Source organism: Rhinatrema bivittatum, chromosome 18 (genome assembly GCF_901001135.1).
Source record: "Rhinatrema bivittatum chromosome 18, aRhiBiv1.1, whole genome shotgun sequence".
Taxonomy (NCBI): domain Eukaryota; kingdom Metazoa; phylum Chordata; class Amphibia; order Gymnophiona; family Rhinatrematidae; genus Rhinatrema; species Rhinatrema bivittatum.
Window position 1 is genome coordinate 15,418,864 of NC_042632.1, and position 25,281 is coordinate 15,444,144.

At 40.0% G+C, this 25,281-nt stretch overlaps 1 protein-coding gene across 1 annotated transcript in view; it reads left to right on the plus strand.

Moving 5' to 3' along the window:
- Positions 1-19,477, plus strand: part of CTNNA1 (catenin alpha 1) — a 332,156-nt gene extending 312,679 nt beyond the window's left edge. Inside the window, 2 exon segments of the mRNA XM_029583454.1 lie at positions 8,046-8,180; positions 18,457-19,477. Of these exon segments, the coding sequence (XP_029439314.1) occupies positions 8,046-8,180; positions 18,457-18,744 (423 nt within the window). The 3' untranslated portion in view covers positions 18,745-19,477.
- Positions 19,478-25,281: the final 5,804 nt, after the last annotated feature.

Sequence of the window (25,281 nt, forward strand, 5' to 3'; positions counted from 1 at the left end):
TATAATTACAAATTTAGGGCCAAATTTACCTAGACGTTTCTCCCATTCTGTCTCTATGGGGAAAATGCTTAGTAAATCAGGCCCTTAGATAGCTAAAGCTCGCCAGTGGTACCTCTGATTTCTAGTGGAGAATGTGTGTTTCCAGTGCAAAACACTATCCTTTGGATTCACCTCCACAATGAGGGGCTTTAACAAGGTCATCGTGACACTGGTAGTAATGTCAAACAGGAACTTTCTGTTTCTGTCATACTTAAGGATTTACTGATCAGGGATCCCTTGTTCCAGGAGGCAAGGATAGTGGTGCTAACTGTATTTTTTCATTAAGGATTGTCTTCCTGTAAAAAAAAAATAAAATAGAATAATTTAAATTAACCTGCAAAATGTTTGTTCTGCTCTGTTGACAAGACTGTTGTTTTCACCCCTTTTTTTTAAGAGGCTACTATTATTAGCTAGGGAGTCTGTGTGACTAGGATGAGCTGCTTGCCTTCAGTGAAAGCAAAGTGGCTTATCTATAGGAACCTTCATTTTAAGTTTTAACAGATTTTTCACCCATAAATTCAGATTTTTCCAAAGGTAAAAATCTTTTAAAATCTATTTTCACCTTAATTTCCTGTATCTTCAGCAGCTGTAGAGGCTCCCCAAAGCCAGTGTAAGCAGAAGAGCCTGCTGTATTTCAACTCTCTCCCTCTCCCCTCCCTCAGGCAGTGAAAATAAGCCTCATATCTCCCAATGTCAGCCATGCTGTCCTATATGAGCAGAGAGGAGCCTTGCAGGTTCAGTTCTGCTAACCATCTCTGTGCACCTGGGAAGCCACTGCTTAGGTGAAAGCTTTCTTGGAGCATGGAGAAGAGGTCAGCAAGGTGTTCTAGATCTTAAGGGCCAAGGGACACCTACTTTCCTGGAGCATGGAGAAGAGGTCAGCAAGGTGTTCTAGATCTTAAGGAGCCAAGGGACACCTGCAGAAGATTGTGGCTGCCATTGGCTTAGCTCCAGGAGAACCAAAGCAGCGTTGGCCAAAGCATAGCTTCACAGTCACCCACCAGAAGCAGCACCTCCCCAGCAGGAACTTCTTGGCAGGATTCCTGCCTCTCTGGAAGATGAGCATGCTGCTGAAAACAGACAAGAGGAGGAGCCACCAAAGCTGGAAAAGATTGAATAGTGTTTGGGAGAAAAGATTCAAGGGGGGGGGGAGAAGAAATGATTTGAATATGTAAGAGAGATGGAGGATGGATTCTTTGGGGAAGAAAGATTGAGGGGAGGGGGGTTCTTAAAGGGCAAAGGTTTTTTTTAGGGAGGGCAGTTTTTTGGGGGGAACTCTTGGAGGAAAAGGGGAGAGAGATTTTTGGAAAGGAAATAGATGAAAAAGCAGGAGGAGAGGGAGGGGGAAAAAGATGAAATGCTAGGGAGTGGAATGGGACAGTGGGAAGCTTCTGTCCACCAAAATAAAATCAGATATTCTCCCTAAAAAATAATTTCCACTGATTTTGTCCTGTTTTTGTTCTTGTCAAAATAAACCCTGATAAATTCACAGGAAAAAATAGTGAAAATGAAGGTCCCTACTTATCTGTAACAGGTGTTCTGGGAAGACAGCAGTTCATTATTCACACACACCCTTCCTCCTTCTGCCCCCCTTCTGGAGCTGAGCTCCTTAGCTTGATTACAGAATTGAGGCACTCTGCATGAGCGCTGAAGCACAGGAACTGCCATACATGCACAAAGAAGGGCCCTCCAGATTTTCTTAGAAAGCTCTGGACATGTCATTTTGATGGCACCAATACAGAATACTACTCGTGTGTGTGATTGGTGTACTGCTGTCTTTAGAATGCACCTGTTCTAAATGAGCAACTTCGCTTTCTTGATATTCTTAGATTCTGATGATCAAGAGAATTATATGTATTTGTTTAATCATTTCATCTTTTAAAATTGGGTCTATAATAGTTTCATGAATGAAATGGTATTACTGGATTCTAAATGTCTGGATTTTAATGCCTTCAGTTGACACATTTTGAAATACAATAATTGTGGAAAGGAATATAGCAGGTATTGCAGAACAATCAAATATAGTGGTTCAGGTACAGGCAGGTAATAAATGCTTTTTAACTAAATTGGTGTTTGTCTTAAAAGAATTTCCTGAGAATTTAATATTTTCCTATGTGAGTAAGGGCATGGCAAGTTTCATAAACTTTACATCATACCTATAGGTTTGTTATCATGCAACTTTACTGTGTACAGTATCAGCTAGTAGAATATAGGTGTATGTTCAAAGGAGTTTGTCCTGGTAACTTTACAGTTATCTGGTCAAAAACTTCAATTGAACATTGCTCCAATAGCAGGCATGCACGAATCAACTATAGCGCATGGGTGATGTTATCCAATGGTGCCAACACAAACCCAGCTCTCAGCTCAGTAAAAGTTTTACTGAGCAGGAGTTCAGTATGCACATACTGCTTCATGAGCCCCTCAGTCTTTCTTCATCCAAACTACTTCACAGATGTTTTGGAACTTCCCTTGTCCAAGATAGAGGAAATTTTCCCACATAGTGGGGCTACTTGGAAGTTCCCCAGAAGTTTATGCCTTACCTCCAGAATTTCCAATGGTGGAAGTCCCTTCCCTGAAGTTATAGGTTCATCTCTTCCAGGGGAGTCCTTTCATGAATTGGAAGGTTGAAGAAGTGTGATCAGTTCATTCCAAGTTTCTGCCAAGTATTAACCCCTTGGACCAATGGAAGTCCACTTCTTGGTCACCTTCAACATCATAGTCAGCAGAGGAGGAAGATTCAGTGGAGATTCTTTCAGATTCCCTGCCAGACTTGCCTCAGCATACCTCTCCACCTTTACTAGCTTACCCAAAAACATGCTACTCATGTTTTTGGGTAAGCTAGTAAAGATGCTAGCCATTAGTGTCAGGAGCACGACCCAAGAACAGATGTCTTCGAGCTTCTTCAGGTTCTTCAACCTGTAGCAGGTTCTACATCCATTCTGTAAATAAGAATGTAGACCCTAGCATTGTCTTCTGATGGCCTAAAAGCTAGACTTAAAGTATAGGTTCCAGGTCTCTCCAAGCTTTGAGGGTAGTCCAGGTACTACACCACTCTTTGGTGGTGGAGTTGGCGTTGAAGCAAGCAAACTGCACTGTGATCACTCTAACATGAGAAGGACTGTGATTACTCCTGAGGAAAATGTATTTAAGGGAAAATTATTTATTTATTTATGTATTTATTTATTTAGAAATTTTTATATACCGCAGTACGTAAGGATATACATCACCGCGGTTTACATTTAACAATAACTTAGCAACAGGCTTTACAATTGACATTATTAACTAGAATTAGAATTAATTACAACTAACAGGATTGACGGATAAACAGTCTGTACAGACCGTGGACCATTCATTAGAGTTTAACATACAATAAAGAAATTGAAGTAACTAAAAATATTTACGAACCAACACTAAAACCATAGAGCAAATAATACAATAACGGTGCTGAGTGGGAATACAAATTCTAAATTAATCAATGGATAATTCTATTATATAAAATAAATTAAAATATCATAATCGGGGATGGTGAGGGCAATGGGAGGTGAAGATTTAGGGAGGGACAGTGGGTAGGAGGGACAAGGGGCATGGGATAAATGGGGGTTGCAAATTGAATGGTATTTCAGTTTAATTGGGTATCAAAGTGTGACATTTCAGTTTAATTGGGTATCATTGTGTGAACTAGTTCAAATAACCACGTTTTGAGGTCTTTTTTGAAATTATCTTCAAGGGAACCATTCTTAGCACTCTGATTGCAGTTCAACTGTATATGGTGTAATTATTTGCAAAAATGCATGCGAAAGGTGAAACCTTTGATGTAATCAGCAGACACAGGACAAGGCAGACTTCTTTTGAGCAGTGGAAGACATGGAAAATTATGAGAAGCATCTTACCTGTTTGTATACGAAGCTTTGACATAGCAGCCCAGACTTTGGCCGCATCCATAGGTTTGCATGGTTGCAAACTAGTGGCCTATGTGAATATGTCCACAACTGTCTGGAGGATGTACCTTGCACAGCCTGGGGACAGGTCACTCAGAGAAAAGGTACAGGAGACAACACTGGCTGTAATTAAGGAGCATCAATCTACCTTGCATGTGGTGGCAGCGGCATTGGGGATACCAGTTGGCCACAGCTGGATGTCAGTACTTTTCCTACAAATATCTGTTCGTCAAAAGATATCCCTTCTACTCTTTTCAAGGACATCAAGCTTCTCCCACTTTTCAGCAGCAGCAGCTTCCCACTAGAGATAGGCAGAGGGAAGGAGTTGTAGCTTAAGCGTGGGACCAGTTTTTGACATCTGGAAGACCTGCCTCCAGTTGGGAAAAATAGTTCAGTCTTTCCTTCTGGACCAGATCCATGTCACCAAGAGCCAGTTGGTCCTGAAAATTGTGGAGTATAGCTGCTACTTACACTTCTCACACCCTCTTCTGTCCTAAAGGATTTCAGTCTTCAGATCTCTTTTTAGTCTGCCCAACTTCAGCTGCAGGTGGAGTCTCTCAACAGAAGATAATCCTATTGTTTCCTGTCTTTTAACCAGTTTGCAATTCACAAAAGGACATCTCCTCCTATCCCATGACTTTTTAGTTTTCTTAGAAGCCTCTCATGAGCAACTTTGCCAAGCACCTTCTGAAAATCCAAATACACTGCATCTACAGGTTTACCTTTATCCACATAATTATTAACCCCTCAAAAAACTGTAGCAGATTTGTGAGGCAAGACTTCCCTTGGGTAAATCCATGCTGGCTGTTACATTAAACCGTGTCTTTCTATCTGTACTGTGATTTTATGCTATAGAATAATTTCCACTGTTTTTCCTGGCAATCAAGTCAGGCTCACTGGTCTATAGTTTCCCGGATCTCCCCTAGAGCTCTTTTTAAATATCAGGGGTTATATTGGCCATCCTCCAATCTTCAGGTACAATGAACAGTTTTAATAATAGGTTACTAATTTTTTTTCTACTAGATCTGAAATTTCATTTTTTAATTCTTTCAGAACCCTGAGATGTTATATCATCCATTCCGATTTATTTGCTACTCTTTAGTTTGTCAATCTGGCCTACTACTACATCTTCCAGGTTCACAGTAATTTGGTTCAGTTTTATCCGAATAATTACCCTTGAAAACTGTCTCTGGAACCAATATCTCCACAACATCCTCATTAGTAAACACAGAATTTAGTCTTTCCGCTATGGACTTATCTTCCCTAAGAGCCCCTTTAACCTCTCATTCATCTAACAGTACAACAGACTCCCTTGCAGGTTTCCTGCTTCAGATATATTTTAAAAAGTTTTTATTATGACTTTTTGTCCCATGGCCAACATCATTTCAAATTCTCTCAGCCCGTCTTTTCAATGTTTTACATTTAACTTGACAGTGATTATGCTTTTTCCTATTTTCTTCAGATGGATCCTTCCATTTTTGAAAGATTTTTTTTTTTGTGGCTGAAATAGCCTCTTTCAATTTGCCTTTTAACTATGCCACAGGACTTCCCCCCCCACCCCCCATGGGCGTGGTCAGTTGCCACAGTGTTAAAGGGTCCACCCAACCCTCACTAATTATAACAGTTTCCCTTTTGAAAACTTACAGGCCGATACAGTACAGTGCGCTCCAGCGGTTGGACGCGCGTTTTTGACGCGATAGCTTTATCCCATATTCAGTAAGGGGTAATATAGCGCGTCGAAAATGTGCGTCCAACCCCCCCCCCCCCCCCCCCCCCGAAACTAATAGCACCCGCAACATGCAAATGCATGTTGATGGCCCTATTAGTTATTCCCACACAATTCAGAAAGTACAATGTGCAGCCAAGCCGCACATTTTACTTTCAGAAATTAGCACCTACCCAAAGGTAGGCGTTAATTTCTCTCAGCACCGGGAAAGTGTCCAGAAAAGCAGTAAAAACTGCTTTTCTGTACACCCTCCGACTTAATATCATGGCGATATTAAGTCGGAGGTCTCAGAAGAAAAAAATAATTTAAAAAATTTAAAACCAGACGCTCAATTTTGCCGGCATCTGGTTTCCGAACCCGTGGCTGTCAGCGGGTTTGAGAACCGATGCTGGCAAAATTGAGCGTCGGCTGTCAAACCCGCTGACAGCCGCCACTCCTGTCCAAAAAGAGGCACTAGGGACGCGCTAGTGTCCCTAGCGCCTCCTTTTACCGCGGGCCCTAATTAGCATAATTTTATTTACTGTATCGCGCGCACAGGACACTGGCCTGTGCGCCCGCTCTCCCGCATTTCTTTCTGTATCGGCCTGTTAGTGTTGGAGCTGTAAATTTACATTTTGTCCCCCTTCTAGTCATTAGTTCAAATGTAATCAAGTTATGATTACTATTGCCAAGTGGCCCCACCATCATTACCTCTCTCATAAAATCCTGCATTCCACTAAGAATTAGATCTAAAATAGCTCTCTTGTCTGTTCCTGAATCATTTTCACTATGAAACAGTCATTTATTCCATGCAGGAACTTTACCTTTCTAGCATGCTTGATGTTACATTTACCCAGTCAATACTGGAGTAATTGAAATCTTCCATTATTACTGCAGTGCCAAATGATTAGTTTCCCTGATTTCTCTTATCATTGATTGATCTTGGCCCTTCACAGGACTGTCAAGTGAGAATCATAGCGACTTCAGTGGCTCATATCAGAGCCATTTCTATTGAAGACACACACTACTTGGTTGACTCTTCACATCTTTATGTCCCTTTACTGTCTTTGGACAAGCAGTTCAACACAGTCTCTTCACCTAATAGTCCACTCTCTACTGGTGAAGTTGGGTTGTCTTTCCGTAATCGCTCCCCATTGCTACTCTTAACTTGAGATTCCCCACATACCGTGCCTGCTTGTTGATGGAGAAAGCAAGTTTTGTTATCTGTAAAGAGGGTCTTTGTAGACAGCATGATAAATAGGCCTTACTTAATACCCACCCACTTCCTTGGGGAGTCAACCACCTCACTAAAGCTTAAGCTCTGGAAGAGATTGAAGGACTAAAGAGAATCATGCATGCATAGGAAGTCCAGTATATACTCAAAACCTCTATTGGACCCAGCTCTTAGAGCCCATGTTGGTGCTGTGGAATGACATCACCCATTAGTTATGACTGGTTTCATCCTACTATATCTATGGAGAACCCTGTTTTATAGATAAATAAACTTGCATCCCTCTCTCACTTGTTAAATTGTATTCTGGTAACTCTTTACTGGGTAATTCTTAGCCAGGTGTAAAAAATGAAGAATGGGGCTTCGGTTGAGCCAAGTAGCACCAACACTGAGCACTACCCTGTTTGGAAAAAATACTAACTTAGTCAACGAAAAAAGTCCTGCTGAATTTCTCACCTAAAGTTTCCTAGGTAAACTTACTGCCTCTTGTGCTGCTGGATATTGATGACATATTTATTACTGACGACATTTATTTTTCATATCAGTTTCCTAAACTCACATACTCACCAGTTTCTTACATTAAGCAAAGATAATCAGGTGTATGTAATGTGACTGGACACACTTTAGGAGTTAATGCTGGTGTGGCCATCTCAAACTAGCTTTCCTCCACAAATGTCATATTGTGATTATGATGCTGCCAGGGAAAGTCACCATAACCATATTGCCCTCAAACTTGCATATCCTGTCATTAATGACTAGAGGTTTGATAGAGTTTTGATTTTATCTTGCTGTGGCACCATCCAGTGGCCACAGACTATAGTTGATTCAGGTTAATTCCCATAAAACTGCTTATGTCAAGAATTTTTATTAAACCAACCAGAGAATAATGTATGCTGTTATCTACTCTGTTGAAAACCTGTTTAAATAGTTAACAAAAAAAAACTTTATAAATGCTATAATTTATCAATTCACATGCAGTTCAAATTATACTGTATTATCTTCAGACCATTGATCGCCTGTCATAAGTGCATCCATCAAAGGATTTCTTCATCCAGTCTTAAGAATTTAAATTTGTTTTGGTTTTTTTTAAATCCTGTTTGATTTAAGAAATGTATTATCTGTTTTTTTTCAGTGTCCAGACTCTGCCTGCAAACAGGACCTCCTGGCTTATCTTCAGCGCATTGCACTGTACTGCCACCAGCTAAATATCTGCAGCAAAGTTAAGGCTGAAGTTCAGAATCTTGGGGGAGAACTTGTTGTATCAGGAGTAAGTAATTGTATTTTTAATCTTTAATTCTGTTTCAGACTTTTGTCATGTGATTTAATATTAATGGTAATATCCTAGGAGTTTAAAGATTTTTTTGATACGATTTTTTTGTTTTTCTTATGTTTATCTATTTTTATGTATTTGTTTTGTAAACTGCAGTTGTTTATATAAATTTACAGTATATCAAATTGTAGTAAACATGAATTCTAGAAATTAGAGAAGTTAAGAGGCCATGAGAATTAGCTCTCAGATGATTTGTAAATATATTAGTTGTACACAATAGTCTGGGGCAAGGATGTATTTGGAGACAACTTGGTTAATAATAACACAGCTTTGTTTCCAAGTCATGCTAAAGTAGAACAATCACCGTGATACATGTAATACAGGTTATTAGTCTTGAGAAGCCCATGCGTATCAATAATAGTTTTACCTATACCCACTGAAATGGTACACTTATGGTATGGCCCAGGGTTGCAGGTCTTTCCATCAGCAGATGACTGAGGAGGCATACAGTATATTGGGAATGAAAGATTGCACAATTGGTGCATTAAATTGTTTTAATTTTATGTACAGTTTAATCTGCCCAATGCCTTTGTTCATGCTTAGCATTAAACATTAATTCCCAATTCATGTAATTACTTCAAAAAAAGAACCCGTAAAAGTCCAAATATTTTTTCAGTACTATTGTGAGACCATGACGCATCCCTTATTTCACTCATTGATCTGAAAAATACCTTTTTTTCACAGTGCCTTGCATAATTTTCAGCAGAGAATCACATTTTATTAAGGGGAAAGCACAATAAAATGTTCTCCCTTTCTCTATTTTCTGTATTTTGCTAGTTTCATTTACTCTGGGTATATAAGATTTTTTTTTCTTCTGTAATATAGAAACTGTTCCACACCTACTATGATCTGTCCTTTTGAATAAATAATGTAAATAGCAGCTTCTGTCCTTTCCATGAATAAATATTTTCTGACTTTCTCTACTGAATCTTCCTCTTCATCTCATGATTCTGTCCTAGAACGTCCCTTGCATTGAAGAAAGTTTACTTCTTGTGCACTATTTAATAACACAGGTATATGAATATTTCTATCATATCTTCTTGTCTCACCTTTCCTATAGGATATACACATTTACAAAACAATGCAATAAAGTGTGCCCAGCCGCAAATTTTCTCTCATGCATATTCATTGCAGATGTCCTGAAAACCCGACTGGCTGGTGGGCCCCCAGGACAGGGTTGGGGACCCCACTGCGCTAGACTAATGCCCGATGCCGGATTAGCGTGTCCCAAACGAGCACACAAACAACTGAGAAGCTGTTACCGCTCATTGCATGTAACTTCTATGTAGATGAAGCTATTAGCTATTACCTCCTGATGCAGTAAATCGCTGGGTGCCTATCGCACACTTTTTAATGCGGCAAATTTAACTCCAGCCCTGGAGCTGGCATTGTCATTCTGCCAATCAAGGGCTCATGAGAAATGCAAAAATGCAATGATACATTTTTATGTGTCATTGCAATACTTTAATCTTGAACACTTCAAGCAGTAGATATAAGGAATAATGTAGCGACCTGGTCTAAAAAAAAAAAATAATAATTTCTGGACACACAATATACACATTCCAGGTGTGTATATTGGGCGTGTATTTTGGACGAAATCAACTGAGGCAGGATAAAACACACTCGTATTGAGTGTCTGCCATTGTGAGTGCATAGCCACATCTCCTGGGCACCCGAGGAATTTGAGCGCTAGGGACGCATAATTCATCCTTTTTAACGCAGCAGCTCCTTTACATATTGCATTGTGTGCCCAGGAATTATGGTTATGAGTGTTTTACCGCGCGTTTATTGCATCGACCCCATAGAACATTACCTTGCTGAAGAAAGCATAATGGGAGAGGAATTATAGCCGACTTGCTCCTCTCTTCCCTCACTGAAGGATATGTCATTCTGCTTTCTCTGCCTAGACCCACCTGAGGACGTTTTGACTCTCCCCCTTCCACTGATGTGATCATGGGCTGACATGAAAAACTTGGCTGGCAGCAAGGATAGGACACTTCTGGGCAGGATGTCTCCAAAGGGGAGTTTCAAAGCGGGTTGCTCCTTGGGAAGTTCCTTAGAGAGTGATTAGGGGTAACTAGCTCATCATTGCTGTCCTTTGCATGTTGAGCAGGGGGTGTCCTATAGTTGATTACCTGTTAAGGGTATGTTTGTCTTTATTTATTATTTTTTATATACCGACATTCGATCTGAGATATTGCATCGGTTTACATTCAGGTACTGTAGGTATTTCCCTATCCCCAGAGGACTTACAATCTAAGTTTGTACCTGAGGCAATGGAGGGTAAAGTGACTTGCTCAAGGTCACAAGGAGCGGGACTCCTTGTTTCCTGGTTTGTAGCCCTCTGCTCTAACCACTAGGCTATTCTTCCTCCCGTAGTGGACATTGATAAATATATTTTTTTTGTTTTGTAATTTTTTATTGTGAAATAACCTTGTCCCTTTCTTAGTGAGAGTGGGGAGAAGCATTTAATTTGGTTTTAGGTTATTTGTTTTTATTTATTTACAGTAATTTATATTCTGCCATAATCCAGATATTGAATTATGATTGTCTTAAACTTGTTTTTAACTGATATATTTTTTTGATTACTTATGTATTGTTTTTCTTGTACTGTTATGTATTTGATTACTGCATAAACTGCTTTAGGTTGTACTTTGGTTCAAATAAGGCGGTATTTAAGTATAACATAAAATTTATGCTGAACTACCACATTTAAGGAAACATGGAATGATTGTAGATTTGAGTGAGTGAAGACCTAAAGATAAAAGAGTTTCTGGATATTTTCCCTTAAAGCTGTTTATCCATTATCATGCAAACAGAGAGGTGCTTCCTTTGTTTCTACCCAGAGATCATATTCATTTTGCTTTTTTTTCTGGCAAAGGGGCATTTTGCTTTTTTTTCTGGCAAAGGGGCATTCAATATGTGCTTAGCAACCCCAGCCACTATTGGGAAATTTCACATTCATATCTTCCATACTGCTTTCAGTGGGAAATAACATGTTCTCTGAGGACAAGCAGGATGTGAATTCAATAGAACATGGGTTGGTGAAGTTACATGTCATAGCTTCTAGAAGCTTTTGCCATGCTCCGTGAGCACGAGCATGCCATTCTGCAACATGGATGTTGTATAGGGCTCCTTTCAGTTATTTTTCAGTGGAACCCAACTGTCATATCTGTTTTTCCCTGAAGAGAACTTTTTGTTCTTCAAGCACAAGCAGGATGTATACCCTTACAGATGGGTGATCTCATCCAACAGAATCCAGTCTGAAACATGTTTATACAGCTCTGGATCTATCAAAAGCGCTTTTGATCTTGTGCAGGATTGTCCACATTGCAGCTGTGACATGGGGACCCTCTAAGGTCCTCCCCCCCCCCATGGAGCCAGTCTGTCACAACATTGCAGTAAAATACTTCAGTTTCTTCTACTTCCTTCCAGCCATTCTTTTTGACATGGAACCTATAAAGCTTTTTTTTTAATTTTTCCACAACCACATAGATGCTGATTATACTATATTAAAGCGGAATTTGTTTGTCCATTTTTGTCTCCAAAATCAAATCTATTTGATTTCTCATTAGCTATTTTTAGTATGATGTCCACCAAACAGAAGACTAGTAGCTTCTCAAAGTGCCCCAGGTGCAGGCAAATTGTCAGTCACAGACCTTCATGAAAAATATATGCAGTACCTTAAACATGGCCGCATCTCTGGATGCTTCACACATGGGAAGATTATTCCCAGAGGCCATTGAACCTGTCTAGAGTCATGGAAAAGATCTGGGTTTGATAAGTCTAAGCCATCTGTATTAGCATTGGAGGCATTGACAATGAGGGGCCCAGGATCTGCAACAGATAATGGTGGTGCATTGGTATTGAAGCAATGGACCTACAGAGACTGAGGGGAAAAAGCATCTTGTAGTTCTTCCCACCCAATGAAGGTGAAGAAGGACCAACATCTGACCTAGTTGATGCATGGTGACAAGAGCAATAAGATAGTGGGAGCAGCCATGTCCCAAGCAACCCTGCAGAGAAGGCTGCTCACCTTCAAGAAGGTCTGAGGGAATGTGACAACCTCCAAGGGCCTAAGTCCACCTCTGATACATCTCAGGTGACCCAGAAAGATGACTGTTCCTCCTGCCTACCATCCTGTGTTGACATAGGCAATTATCGAAGAGATACTTAAGGTCCATAATGCATTACATAGCTCAAGTCAGTGCATCAAAATCGATGCAAACTGAAGTCCAACCTATCCTGGAGGTGCTCAATGCAACAGGGATTGGCTCAGCTAAAAGGAGTTGCTGGAAAACAGGAAGCTATTCTCAGTAACCGAAGACTGACCTGCCTCTTGCTACAGAGCCTACTACTTTCTAAAGGTGCAACTTTCTCTTGAATCCAGTTTCTGGACTGTAAATCAAGATTCTTTCCAAGCCTGCTTCATTTTGAATTTGCGACTGACTCCAGCTTTTTTCTTCAAGCCTGTCTCATTATGAATCTGTTTCTGACTCCAGTTTTTGGCCTGTAAAGCCATCTTCCGAGTTGAGTCTGGTTCCATGTGCTGACTCTAGTTCTTGGCCAGCACTGCAGCTTGCTACTCAAGCCCACTACTATTCCTGTCTTGCCATTAAGCCTTCCATTGTCATTGCATCTCAACATGGTACTGACCCAAATGATGTAAACTCTGTTTGAGTAATTGAATTCCTGTGAGCTGAATTACCTGATCTGGAAGGTATATCTTTGGCAGGCTCTAGTGCAGCAATTATCAAACCGGTGTGTCGCCAAGCACCAGTAGGTGTTTGCCATCCTCCGCCAGCAGGATATTGCACTTTTGTTCTTCCCTCTCCTTATTTTTCCCCAGCAAGACGCAGAGAATTCTTCTTCCAACCAGGCTTGAAAATGCTGATAGCCTAGGTGGAAGCAGTATCATGGCCTCCTTCTGGCTCCTGCTGCCCAGAAGAGAAAGCTATGTGCAGTGGGCCCACCCACACACAGAAAGGAGACCCCATACCACAGTCAGAAGCACCAGCAGCTTCAGGAACCTGCAACAGGAGGAGCAGTGCGGGCCCAGAACAAAAAGAGGATTAGCCACTGATCAGCAATACGACAGAGTGGCATAAGCCCCCACAGCAGATGGGATTCTCTTCTTTTTTTCTGGGGCCATGGAGGGGAAGACTGCAGCTTTTGCCAATTTGCTTCTGGGAGGGAGGGGGGGGGGGAGAGAGTGAGCATATGTGTAATTTAGAGCATGTGTGTGTCTGTGAAAGGAGAAAGTTTGTGAGCAAAAATCCACCTCCTCTGCTCCTGCTAATTCACAACATTCACAAGGCACCTGGAAATCAAAAGTTCCCAGGTATGGAAAGCAGAGGATTATTTTTATCCTTAATACAGTTAATTATTGGGTCTTTGTGTCTGCTGTTTTGAAATATTTTATTGGTATTTGGAAATGTTTTATATGTTGGATGTTCTATTCCAAATTAATCAGCTGTTTTGAACTTTGCGCACATATCCTAAGTTCCTGCCCAAGGTAGTGTCATACTTACTCCATAATCAATCATTACAGTGTTTTGTTCTCCCCCCCCCCCCAATACACAAGTAGGGAAATCCACAATAATTTCTGCCTTTGAGCCTGGGGGCATACAAAAGGTTCAGGTTTACCTGGGTCTCCCCCACCCAATTATGGGCTGCAAGTTTAGGGGAAAAAAAGTTTCATTAGCTGCAATAGCACTAAAAGGCCAAGTTGATAATGTGATTTGGGAAAATGTGTATGTTTCCTGAAAGGTTTCAGTTTATTATTGTTTGCTGAAAGAGAAGTGTGCAATATGAAGGGGGAAAGTTTGGGGTTTTTTTGCAGGATTTTGCCCTTTCCTCCCCTGCCTGTTGCGCCGGAGGTGGACCCTTGGGCCGAGGTGGGGTTGACCCTACCATCGGTAGGCAGAGTGGGCTGGAGGACAGAGGCCGGCTGGCGCTTCACCAGTACCAGCCCTTGTTCCCCGTGGGTTGAGACTTTGGGTGCCGGGGCCAGCTGGACTTAGGTGGGCCTCCGTATGTCATTGTCGATGAAAAGGCAGAGAGGTCAGCCCAGAAGCAGCAACAGTAGAAAGGAGAAGTCTGTACTGGACAAGGCAGGGTCCCGGAGACTCAGGTGCCAAAAGAACCAAAGTCAGACAGGGGGCACCCAGGCAAGAACAGGCCGAAGCCTGAATAGGCCACGTCCAGGGCATAGACTGAAGAGGCATTGTAGAGCAAGCTGGAGTCACGGCCAGCGGCAATCAAGAAGCAATGGCAAAGCAAGGCTGAGGTCTGGACAAGGAGAGAGTCTGTAGCATAGTCAGACAATGCAGGGGTCCAGGCTTGGAGAGAGTTAACAGCGTAGTCAGGCAAAGCAGAGGTCGGGCTTAAGAACATAAGAACTTGCCATGCTAGGCATCAAGCCCAGCATTCTGTTTCCAACAGAGGCCAAACCAGGCCACAAGAACCTGGCAATTACCCAAACACTAAGAAGATCCCATGCTACTGATGCAATTAATAGTAATGGCTATTCCTTAAGTAAACTTGATTAATAGCCGTTAATGGACTTCTCCAACAACTTATCCAAACCCTTTTTGAACCTAGCTACACTAACTGCACTAACCACATCCTCTGGCAACAAATTCCAGAGCTTTATTGTGCATTGAGTGAAAAAGAATTTTCTCCGATTAGTCTTAAATGTGCTACTTGCTAACTTCATGGAATGCCCCCTAGTCCTTCTATTATTTGAAAGTGTAAATAACCAGTCACATCTACTCGTTCAAGACCTCTCATGATCTTAAAGACCTCTATCATATCCCCCCTCGGCCGTCTCTTCTCCAAGCTGAAAAGTCCTAACCTCTTTAGTCTTTCCTCATAGGGGAGCTGTCCCATTCCCCTTATCATTTTGGTAGCCCTTCTCTGTACCTTCTCCATCGCAATTATATCTTTTTTGAGATGCGGCGACCAGAATTGTACACAGTATTCAAGGTGCGGTCTCACCATGGAGCGATACAGAGGCATTATGACATTTTCTGTTTTATTCACCATTCCCTTCCTAATAATTCCCAACATTGTTTGCTTTTTTGACTGCCGCAGCACACTGAACAGACGATTTCAATGTGTTATCCACTATGACGCCTAGATCTTTCTTGGGTGGTAGCACCTAATATGGAACCTAACATTGTGTAACTATAGCATGGGTTATTTTTCCCTATATGCATCACCTTGCACTTATCCACATTAAATTTCATCTGCCATTTTGATGCCCAATTTTCCAGTCTCACAAGGTCTTCCTGCAATTTCACAATCTCCTTGTGATTTAACTACACTGAACAATTTTGTATCATCTGCAAATTTGATTCTCGTCATATTTCTTTCCAGATCATTTATAAATATATTGAAAAGTAAGGGAGTGGAAGGGAAAAGTAAGGGAGTGGAAGGGAGTGGGCACTCCACTGCCCACTCTCTTCCACTGAGAAAATTGTCCATTTGTGCTCTCAAGCCTTTGTGACAAAAATATGGCTTGACTTTGTCAAAATTATTTCTACATTAAGAACATAAGTTGCCATATTGGGTCGAACTGAGGGTCCAACAAGCTCAGCATCCTGTTTCCAATAGTTGTCAATTCAGGATACAAGTACTTCACATGTACCCAAACATTAAATAAATCCCATGTTATTACTGCCAGTAAGTAATAAGCAGTGGCTATTCCCTAAGTCAACTTGAGTAATAGTTTATGGACTTTTCCTCCAGGAACGTCCAAACCTTTTTTAAATCCAGCTATGCTAACTGCCTTTACCTCATCCTCTGGAAACGAATTCCAGAGCTTAATTGTGCATTGAGCGAAAAATAATTTTCTCCAATTTGTTTTAAATGTGCTGCTTACTAACTTCATGGCGTGCCTCCCCTATTACCTGAAAGAGTAAATAACCAGTTCACGTCTACCCATTCTAGTTCTTTCATGATTTTATAGACCTCTATCATATCCCCTCTCAGCCACCTCTTCTCCAAGTTGCACAGCCCTAACCTCTTTAGCTTTCCACTTCATCTCTTTGGGAGTCCCCAATTTTGGAATCCATGGGCCATATTAAATAAAACAAAATGTCATGTACCCTCATCTTTGCTCTGCTTCCAGCTACTGCTCCCTCAGTCTACAGTTGACTTTGTCAGCATGTGTAGGAATGTGGTTTGCATGTGCTATTTAGTGCATATTTGAATGATAGTTGGATGGACACAGGTAACAAGTGTTTAAGTCTCTGTCTTCAGAACCCTAAAACAAAATGATTATATTGCTACCTCTTTAAGAGGTATCAGTTTCAATGAAATTGCAATTTGGCATCCCCCCTACATAGATTACTCTTGTAATATGAACCTTTGTAAAGAACTTCTCTTCTAAAAATAAACATTTCATTAAAATGTTTGAGCTAAGCCAGTGTTTCCCAATGTTTTCATGACCAATACACACCTACATTAACATTCTTTTGTGGCACATCATCCTCCGCAGAGTGCAGGAAGTGCAGATACGAAGAGAACTCATATATCCAAAAACCTATCTAGGAGAGCACTTAAAGCACACCAGTCTCTTTCAAATTTGAAAACAGAGGAAAATTGCGAAGACACACTCTCAAAAACCCATCATGATGGACCAACTCCCTCTGTATATAAGTGCAGGAGAAGGGAGAAGTCTCTGTGATGTGAGCAAGCAGTGCAGCTAGTTACCTTGGTTGCCTCATGCGGCTGCTGCTGCTGCTGCTGTTTCCAACATTCAGTGCAAGTCAGATCCAGTTCTCAGTGCATATTCTTATCCTGGGGATAAAGCAGAGGCTGGAAGAACTCACACGGTGAAGAGGAGGAGCTGCTTTGTGCAAAGCAGGTCTCATCTATCCATGCCTTGCATGCTATTAATTACCACACTCAGGAGTTTAGCTGTGGCTAGGAAGAAGAGGGATGCATGATTACACCTGTTCTCAGAAAGTTCCTACAAGTTTGAGCCACCACTGGTGTCTCTTGTTACTGTGAGATGCTGAACGCACAGCCCAGGTGCAGGCTTGTATCTGAACGTCAGGTAGTGGTGACTTTTCTAATGCACACCTGATTGTCTGAAGGAACAACAGTGAGCCATGGTACTCTGGTTAGGAAACACAGAGCTAAGATGCTGGGTGGAAGGTGCTTATGGCAGTGCTTCCCAACCTAGTCTTGGAGGCACACTTAACAGTCTGGGTTTCAGGATATCCATAATGAATATGCTTGAGAGATGCATGCATTGTTTGCCAAGTATATGCAAATATCGCATGTATATTTATTGTGGCTATCCAGAAAAGCTGATTGGTTAGATGTGTCTTCAGCTCTGGGTTGGAAAACATTGGCTTATATGTTCCTTTCCAAATTCGGTTCACTATGTTGCAACAAAAATTGTGCAGTAGCCAAATTTTACAGGCCCTTAGTATATTAAACTTGTGTGTGCAATAGTGTTTATGGGCATTGCTGTTGACCTGTCAAGTTCTGGGGGTTTTTTTAGTATTCTTAATTTGCTATGCAAATAAGTGTCTAGCAAATCCTGTGATTCTGTACAGATTTCTTCATAGTTTTGTGTACATTTGAGATTGTAAAATTGGTCTGCACATTCACATGAGAATTGAAATAGCTTCTTTCTGTAAATTACTAAAATGAAGGCAGATTGTAAAGTGGTTTTCCTTTCCTGTTGTGCACTGTATTTTGTTCTGAACATTTTGTATTCAGCTCACAAAATGTTTGCCAATTGACAGCATTCTTATTGTTGAAAACTGAAAGAAAGGACTATGTGCAAGTTAATCATCAAATGTTCCAGCCCGGTGGCTCAATGCGAAGGCACCTAGGTTTGATTCCCAGCTCATGTATTCTGTACTCTGGGTTAGCCAGAGCTGTGAGAATCTTGTGAAGGCAGCATTCACAGGCTCTGAAGGTGAAGAGGCAGATAATGTGCAGTGACAACACCCAATGGCCAGATTTTAGGGCCTATGATTGGAAGGAGTTTTGGGGTATGACCACTAACTGGCAATGAATAGACTCAGCTGGAAATGTTAGGAGAAAGCTCCCTGAGCAGTTGAGAATTGTGCCAGATCCCAGCACTGGTTCCGATTCAGCTGGAAGCTCAAAAGGAAACTGACGGGTCAAAAATATATTAAATAGATAGGAGATACTATTTGAGACTTTATATTTGCTTTCTTTTTTTTAGGTGGATAGTGCAATGTCTTTGATCCAAGCTGCCAAGAATTTGATGAATGCTGTAGTACAAACTGTGAAGGCTTCCTATGTGGCATCTACTAAATATCAGAAGTCTCAAGGTATGGCATCCCTGAACCTTCCAGCAGTGTCCTGGAAGATGAAGGCTCCAGAGAAGAAGCCCCTGGTGAAGAGAGAGAAGCAAGATGAAACACAGACCAAAATCAAAAGGGCATCTCAGAAAAAGCATGTGAATCCTGTGCAAGCTCTGAGCGAGTTCAAGGCTATGGAGAGCATTTAAAAGCAAATCTGCCTTTTGAACTTTTAAAATACTGTGCAACATTTCTAAAGTTTACTGTTCATTAAAGTGTATTTACATAATATAATTTTGATAATTTTTTTCCTAGATTATAATAGTTGATGTCAATGTGGTGTGAGTTTGCAAAGTGAGAAAATATTTGAGATCAGAAAAGCTTTTAGGATTTCAGGGGGTATATTTGTAGCTGACACTTTTAAAAAGTAGTTGCAAGAAAAAATATTACTTAACCAAAGAAGTTCTGATTTTATCACTAAGCATTAAAACTATATATTTGCTTCATATATTTTTCCGTTGTTTATAGCTTTTGTGTTGATTTAAAGAAAAGGTTGAGATTTTTCAGCTTTAGCTTTTTTCATGCAAAAGTGAATCAGTGATAAAGGGGGGTTTCTTTTCGCTTTAGGTGGTTGTTTCCCATGTAAATTAGCCAGTGTTACTGGAAAAAGGAGACTGTCAGTGAGCTTCTAGGTTAGAACTTATGATAAATCTTCAGGGGTTTTTTTCCCCCCAAGCATAAATAATTTTTGTACTGGGGTTTCAAATGTTTATGCAGCAAGACAAGCCATAAAGTAATAGAATTTACTTAAATGCGTAATGCATCAATAAAGAAAACTGATTACTATTTTTGACACAAGGCAAGAATTTTAATGCTTGGTTACAAATTACTAATGTACTTTGCCATGGGACATTAATAAAGTTGTTTTTTTTATCAGGCAAATCTGCTTTTTTCATCTTTCAAATGCAAATTCATTATTATACTCCTGTCTAATAATTGCTATACACTATGCCTTGGGCCTGCAAATAAAGCCTAGCAAATGTTTAGTCAACCAACTACTAGTCAGCCGACTTGTCGTTATTACACATGATAAACTCAGCTATTTATAATCCCTTTACATTTGTTGATTTATATACTTTTTAAACTTCTTTACTCCAGTAGAAATAATATAGAAAATTATATACATGTATTTATTCTTCAGATGCCAGTTATGATCTCATTTTTGTATATCTTGACTTAAGGTGCTCATGTACCATTATGTATGTATACTGTGCAGCCCAGTATGCATCAGCTGAGAATGGGTCTGTTTTCAAGATAAGCATCTTCAGGTTTCTCAGCGGCAATAGTCATCAAGTTATTAAAAAGAGCACTTTTTGAATGTAGGTTTGCAAAATCCATAACTTGATTGATGTTAGACATTTATGCCTAAAATGCCCTATAGAAAGCTACTGTACTGTTAAATTGTCCCTTGGAAGATTTAGAAATTTAATTTTATGTACTTTATACATGAATTGGAAGCCAGTATATTTTGTGGAGGGGGAGTAAACCAAAGAGAAACTGCAAATGTGCTTTTGTTAGATAAAAAATGTAAACTAGTAAAAAGTGAGTACAAATACATTTTTGATTTAAATGCAGAAAGCACGAATAGCAATTACACAAGAATTGCTTAAGTATAGAAATTAAAGTGCATACTTCTAGTATCCTGAATTTTCTAATATTTTCTAAGTCAGATAACTATTTTACATTTGTCTGTTAGTCTTCCAAAAACAATCAAGAAATATTAAGTGCTGGGTTCTTGTTGCATTACTCCTATATTGTGTTACAGTAGTGTAGAGTCTGGGAGCCTGACTGGAAAATGTCTGGTTATTAGTATAGTTTAAATAACTGTATTAAGTATTCAGTAGTTAGATGCACAGTTGGGAACAGTGATATGAAATAAACAGTACAGTTAAATATTTGATCTGATTATGTGCAGAGCACTCTACTTATATTGGATAATTAGTTACACAGGACAAAAATGATTTCCCAAGTCAGATATATTAAATCCAATATATTAGATCTGGCTATAACAGACATTTAATTTATAAATGATGATGCCTCTTATGAGAATTTGTAGTGCTTTCTTGTGGAAGAGGTACACAGAACAGAGCAGGTGAGTAGACTGGGCAAGCATGCATTTGTATAGCATTTTCGTCCACAGTACTTGACAGCATTGTAATAAAGAATGCATAGACATGGGACTGGGATGGTCTGAAATTAGATTATCTGTATTGAGGTATTCTTAGGCCACACTGACTTTAGCCATGATTCCAGAATTAGTAATCCTGTGGTTAGAAAAATTGCCTTGGGGATCTTTGTCAAAATAGATGTATTTTATTTTATTATATCATGCAAAATAGAGCATGCTTTGCAATCTACTTGGGGCGGTGGTTCAGTTCTAGCTTAGATGGAACACTGCCTTTTTACTAAGTCACTAATACTGCTACTACAGCACCAAAGGCCAGTTTTACTAAAGGTGTTCTTCCATTTTGTTCATGGGAAACAAATTTAGTAACTCAGGATCCTAGTTTCCTTTGGTGTCTCCCATTCAAGTATAAACTCTTTAATATCAGCATCCAAGATATGGCCTGATTATATTATAGTATCAATCTACTGCAGAGGGATTTCAAGGCAAATATAAAATATGGGGATATATTGTATATACGCCATTCTGGGACCTTTGATAGAATGTCAGCATAACTTGTCTGCCTGACCTTTCCTTATTGGTGGAAAATCTTTTTCCAAAATGTAAGAAATATGTTAGTATTGAGGCTCTTGACTTTAACAGGTATCATTTAGTAAACCACGGTATCACAACAGCCACATTCTATTGTCATGTTAGCTGTGTTTAAGTATTTCTTTTTTGTTCTAAAATGGAATGAAACAGACATCACTGTGCATAGAGGAAGGTGGGTCAGAATACAGTTTGCTAGGCACATTAGAAAAATAATTGAAAAGGCTGTTTTCATTTGTTAAAATGTAGTTTAGAAAACTACATTTCTCAACATACTTTGCTGCCCAAAACAATTGGGCCAGGTGTATAACTGGGAACTCTAGGCAAGTTCCCCAACTTATTCAGTCCCAGGTTGTTACATGCAGTGTGAGTGGTAAACAGGGAATCTTCTTTAGCACTGCTACTCTCATCACCTCCTGCTGTGTTTTGGTTCTTTACATGAGAGAAGGCAAGAGTCTAGATGGCTTGAGAGAGAGAACATCCTTCTTACCCCACACTTGCATGCTTGTGCTGTGATGCCCACACTATACCTCTGCTCTGGAGTAAGGAGAAGAGGGATGAAAAGAGGGGATGTAGAGGGTGTGAACAGGTTATACAAAGCAAAGAGGGAAGGGATTGTTAAAGCATGACAGACAAACACTGCTCAGAAGGAAAGTAGAAGAGGAGCACAAGCAGATCTGGATAAGTAGAACTGAAGAGAAAAAAGGGTAGTTGGCAATGGGGAGACAAAGTGAGAGGAAATGAGAAAATATCAAAGAAAAAAGCCTGTTGATCAGTAGTTTCTGGTACATATATACATATAACTCAAAAACAATGCTTAGCAAGATCGAATCAAGTTCGGAGAGGTCACGATTAATACACAAAATGCTACTATTGACCCACTTCCTGATTCATGCACAACTTTTTGACGCTATTGAGCAGTTATATTTTGACCAACATACTAGGTGGTATTGTGTGGTTTAACAGCCATAATCACTCCACCTTATATATAATCATCGGTCAGTCCATGTGGAACATCAATTTTTTAAGTATTTTCTTGTGTTGATTACACCCGTGAAAAAGATTTTTTGGCATATATCATTATTCTTCATAAATCACCTCTATATCAATTCCCAAAAATGTTTATATTCATACGTATTCCAAATACTGGTATTCAATATTGTACTTATCTCATATTGACACGCTTGTTTTCTTGCTGAAAACAAACCATGAAAGTTCTGCCAGCATATATCTCAGCATTGTGACACTTCACACAAGCTCATTTCTTGCCCGACACCGTACCGTGTTTCAGACTTCACCATGTCCTTCATCAAGGGCTATACATCTGCGTCTGAAAGACCAAAAATCACACTGATAGTAACTAGGTTTTTTGCTTTAAGTTGGAAAAGCGCGGCAGTACTCACATTTAAAGCAGCATGGCGTTTCTCGGCGTGTTCATTTTAGCTTCTCTTCCGGCGATCAATATGTCATGCAATTTAAACACCCCAGCACTGGTGACGTTGAACCTACGTCACTTCTGTTCATAAGGAATACCATTCTATCGCGCTGTTTAAACCTGATGGGCAAACTGAACGCATCCGAAAAATCCATTGTTGTTCTCACAGGTATAATGCACGGTTAGGGTCCCCTCCTCTTGGGTTTAAAGGAACAACATCCATGACTCGCCACTGTAATTGTTGGAAACTGTGGTTTTTTTCAATACAATGTGCTACCATCGGTGCTGTTAGCTTGGCTGTAGTGATGCAGCTACGATGTTCTATTAACCGCGTTCTGATCGAGCGTTTTGTGCGCCCGATATAGTAGAGATCACAAGGACATTTTATTAAATAAATTACTCTTGTTGTCCTACAGTCTGTATATTGCCGTGCTTTGTGGGATACACCAGATTTATCTGTCCAGTCACATCCTATAATGGTCTGGTCACAAAGGGAACATTGCGAACCTTGTTTACAATGCCAATGGCCCAACTTCTGCAATGTATGATCATTACCACACGGAGCCAAAAATGAATGAGAGACCACATCACCAATATTTCTACCCCTCATGTACGTAATGAATGGATATTGTCGAAAGATCTCATGTGTTTTTAAGATCGGCCAGTGTTGGCGGATCAAGGCAGCTACTTGTCCTGCTCGATTAGTATATGGAATGGTGCATACAGGGCGCATATCTTCTTGTGTTGGATTTTTTTTCTAATAGCAACCACTGGCGTTCAGCATGATATGCTCTTTTGTATGCTTTTTTGATACATTTAAAAGGATACCCCCGCATCAATAATCGGCATTGTAACTGTTCGGATTGTATTTGAAATTCTTGTCTTGAATCACATAGACGTCTTAGACGTAAAAATTGGCCCATTGGTAGGTTAACCCGTAAATGATACGGATGATAACTAGTGTAATTCAATAATGTGTTTCTTTCACATTCTTTTCAATACAGGGTAGTCTACAATTTACCTTCCTTTTTAAAAATCATGATGTCTAAAAAATTAATGGAGGTACTGTTATATGAAAGGGTGAATTGTAAATTTTGGTCCAGCGTATTTAACCACTGATGGAAAAGCAATAAACTATCTTCATCTGCATGCCACAAGAAAAAAATGTCTTCTATGTAACAAACCCAGTTCGTTACCGATTGAAATTGTTGTGCTGGATACAATTTTGTTGACTCAAAAGCGGCTATGTATAAGTTTGCTAAACTTGGAGCCATTGTTGCTCCCATTGCTGTGCCGCATCGTTGTTTATACCATACGTCTTGAAAAACGAAATAATTGTCACATAAGGCTAGTTGGGCAATGGTGCATAAAAATGAAGTGGGAATGCGATGTGGACGTTCTCTCTGTTCTAACACTTGTTCTAATAGTTGTAGAGTGGCTGTCTATGGTATGCTAGTATAAAGCGACTTGATGTCTAATGTCACTAGAAATACAGATTCAGAAATCTGAACCTCTTGCAAAATTTTCAACATGTGCTTCATGTCCTTACAGTATGAACTAGCTTCTGTCACTTTTGAATGGATTACCACATCTACAAAAGTCGAAAGGGGTTCTAACAACGACCCGATCGTGGTTACAATTGGTCGTCCTGGGGGGTTAACCATGTCTTTATGTACCTTCGGTAACATATAGATGGTTGGGGCAATAGGATGTTTGACTTTCAAAAACTTCGCCTCTTTTGATGTTAAGAAACCTTTCACTAGGCCATCCTCAACTACTTGATCAATCGTGTCCTGAAGATCTACAGTGGGATCTTGCGTTAAATTTCATAATTGTGAGGATCTTGTACATGAGCCAACACCATGGAAATATACTTTTGCCGGTCTAAAATCACGATAGAACCTCCTTTGTCAGCTTTTTTGATGATAATACTATCCTCTTTTTTTAAGGACTGTAATGCTGCAAATTCGTCTCTATCTAAATTGTATTGATAGGATGATCGCATATGTTCAATGGTTTCTAAATCCAATAGTACTAAATCCATAAAGGTTTTTATTGAGGCATCGATGGGGCCCGGGGGTAACCACATCTATTTCGGATGTACTATGGAAATATCAATCTGTGAGTCAATTTTAGAAAAAAACATTAATTGCAATTTCCTGAAAAATCTGTATAGGTGTTGGCGACAGAAGAACTCATATTTTTGGAAAGGGACAAAAGATAAGCCTTTATCTAAAACTCGACGTTGTACTGTGGACAATTGAAATTCAGCCAAGTTAATTACATTTGATTCTTGCTCTGTGATCTGGTCCAAGATCTTTGGTCTATGTCCAGAGCTCTGGGTTGCCGTCCTTGGCGAAAAAATCGCCGTCCTTGGGGGTGATAAGTTGTTCAATAGTTCCCTCTACCCCTATATTGATTTTGATGTGAGTCTTGATTATAATATTGACCCGAATGTGTGGTGTCTTTTCTATAAGACAGATCTTCATCAGAATCAGAGGACAACATGTCTTCTGATGATCCTGCAAAAAGCCACTT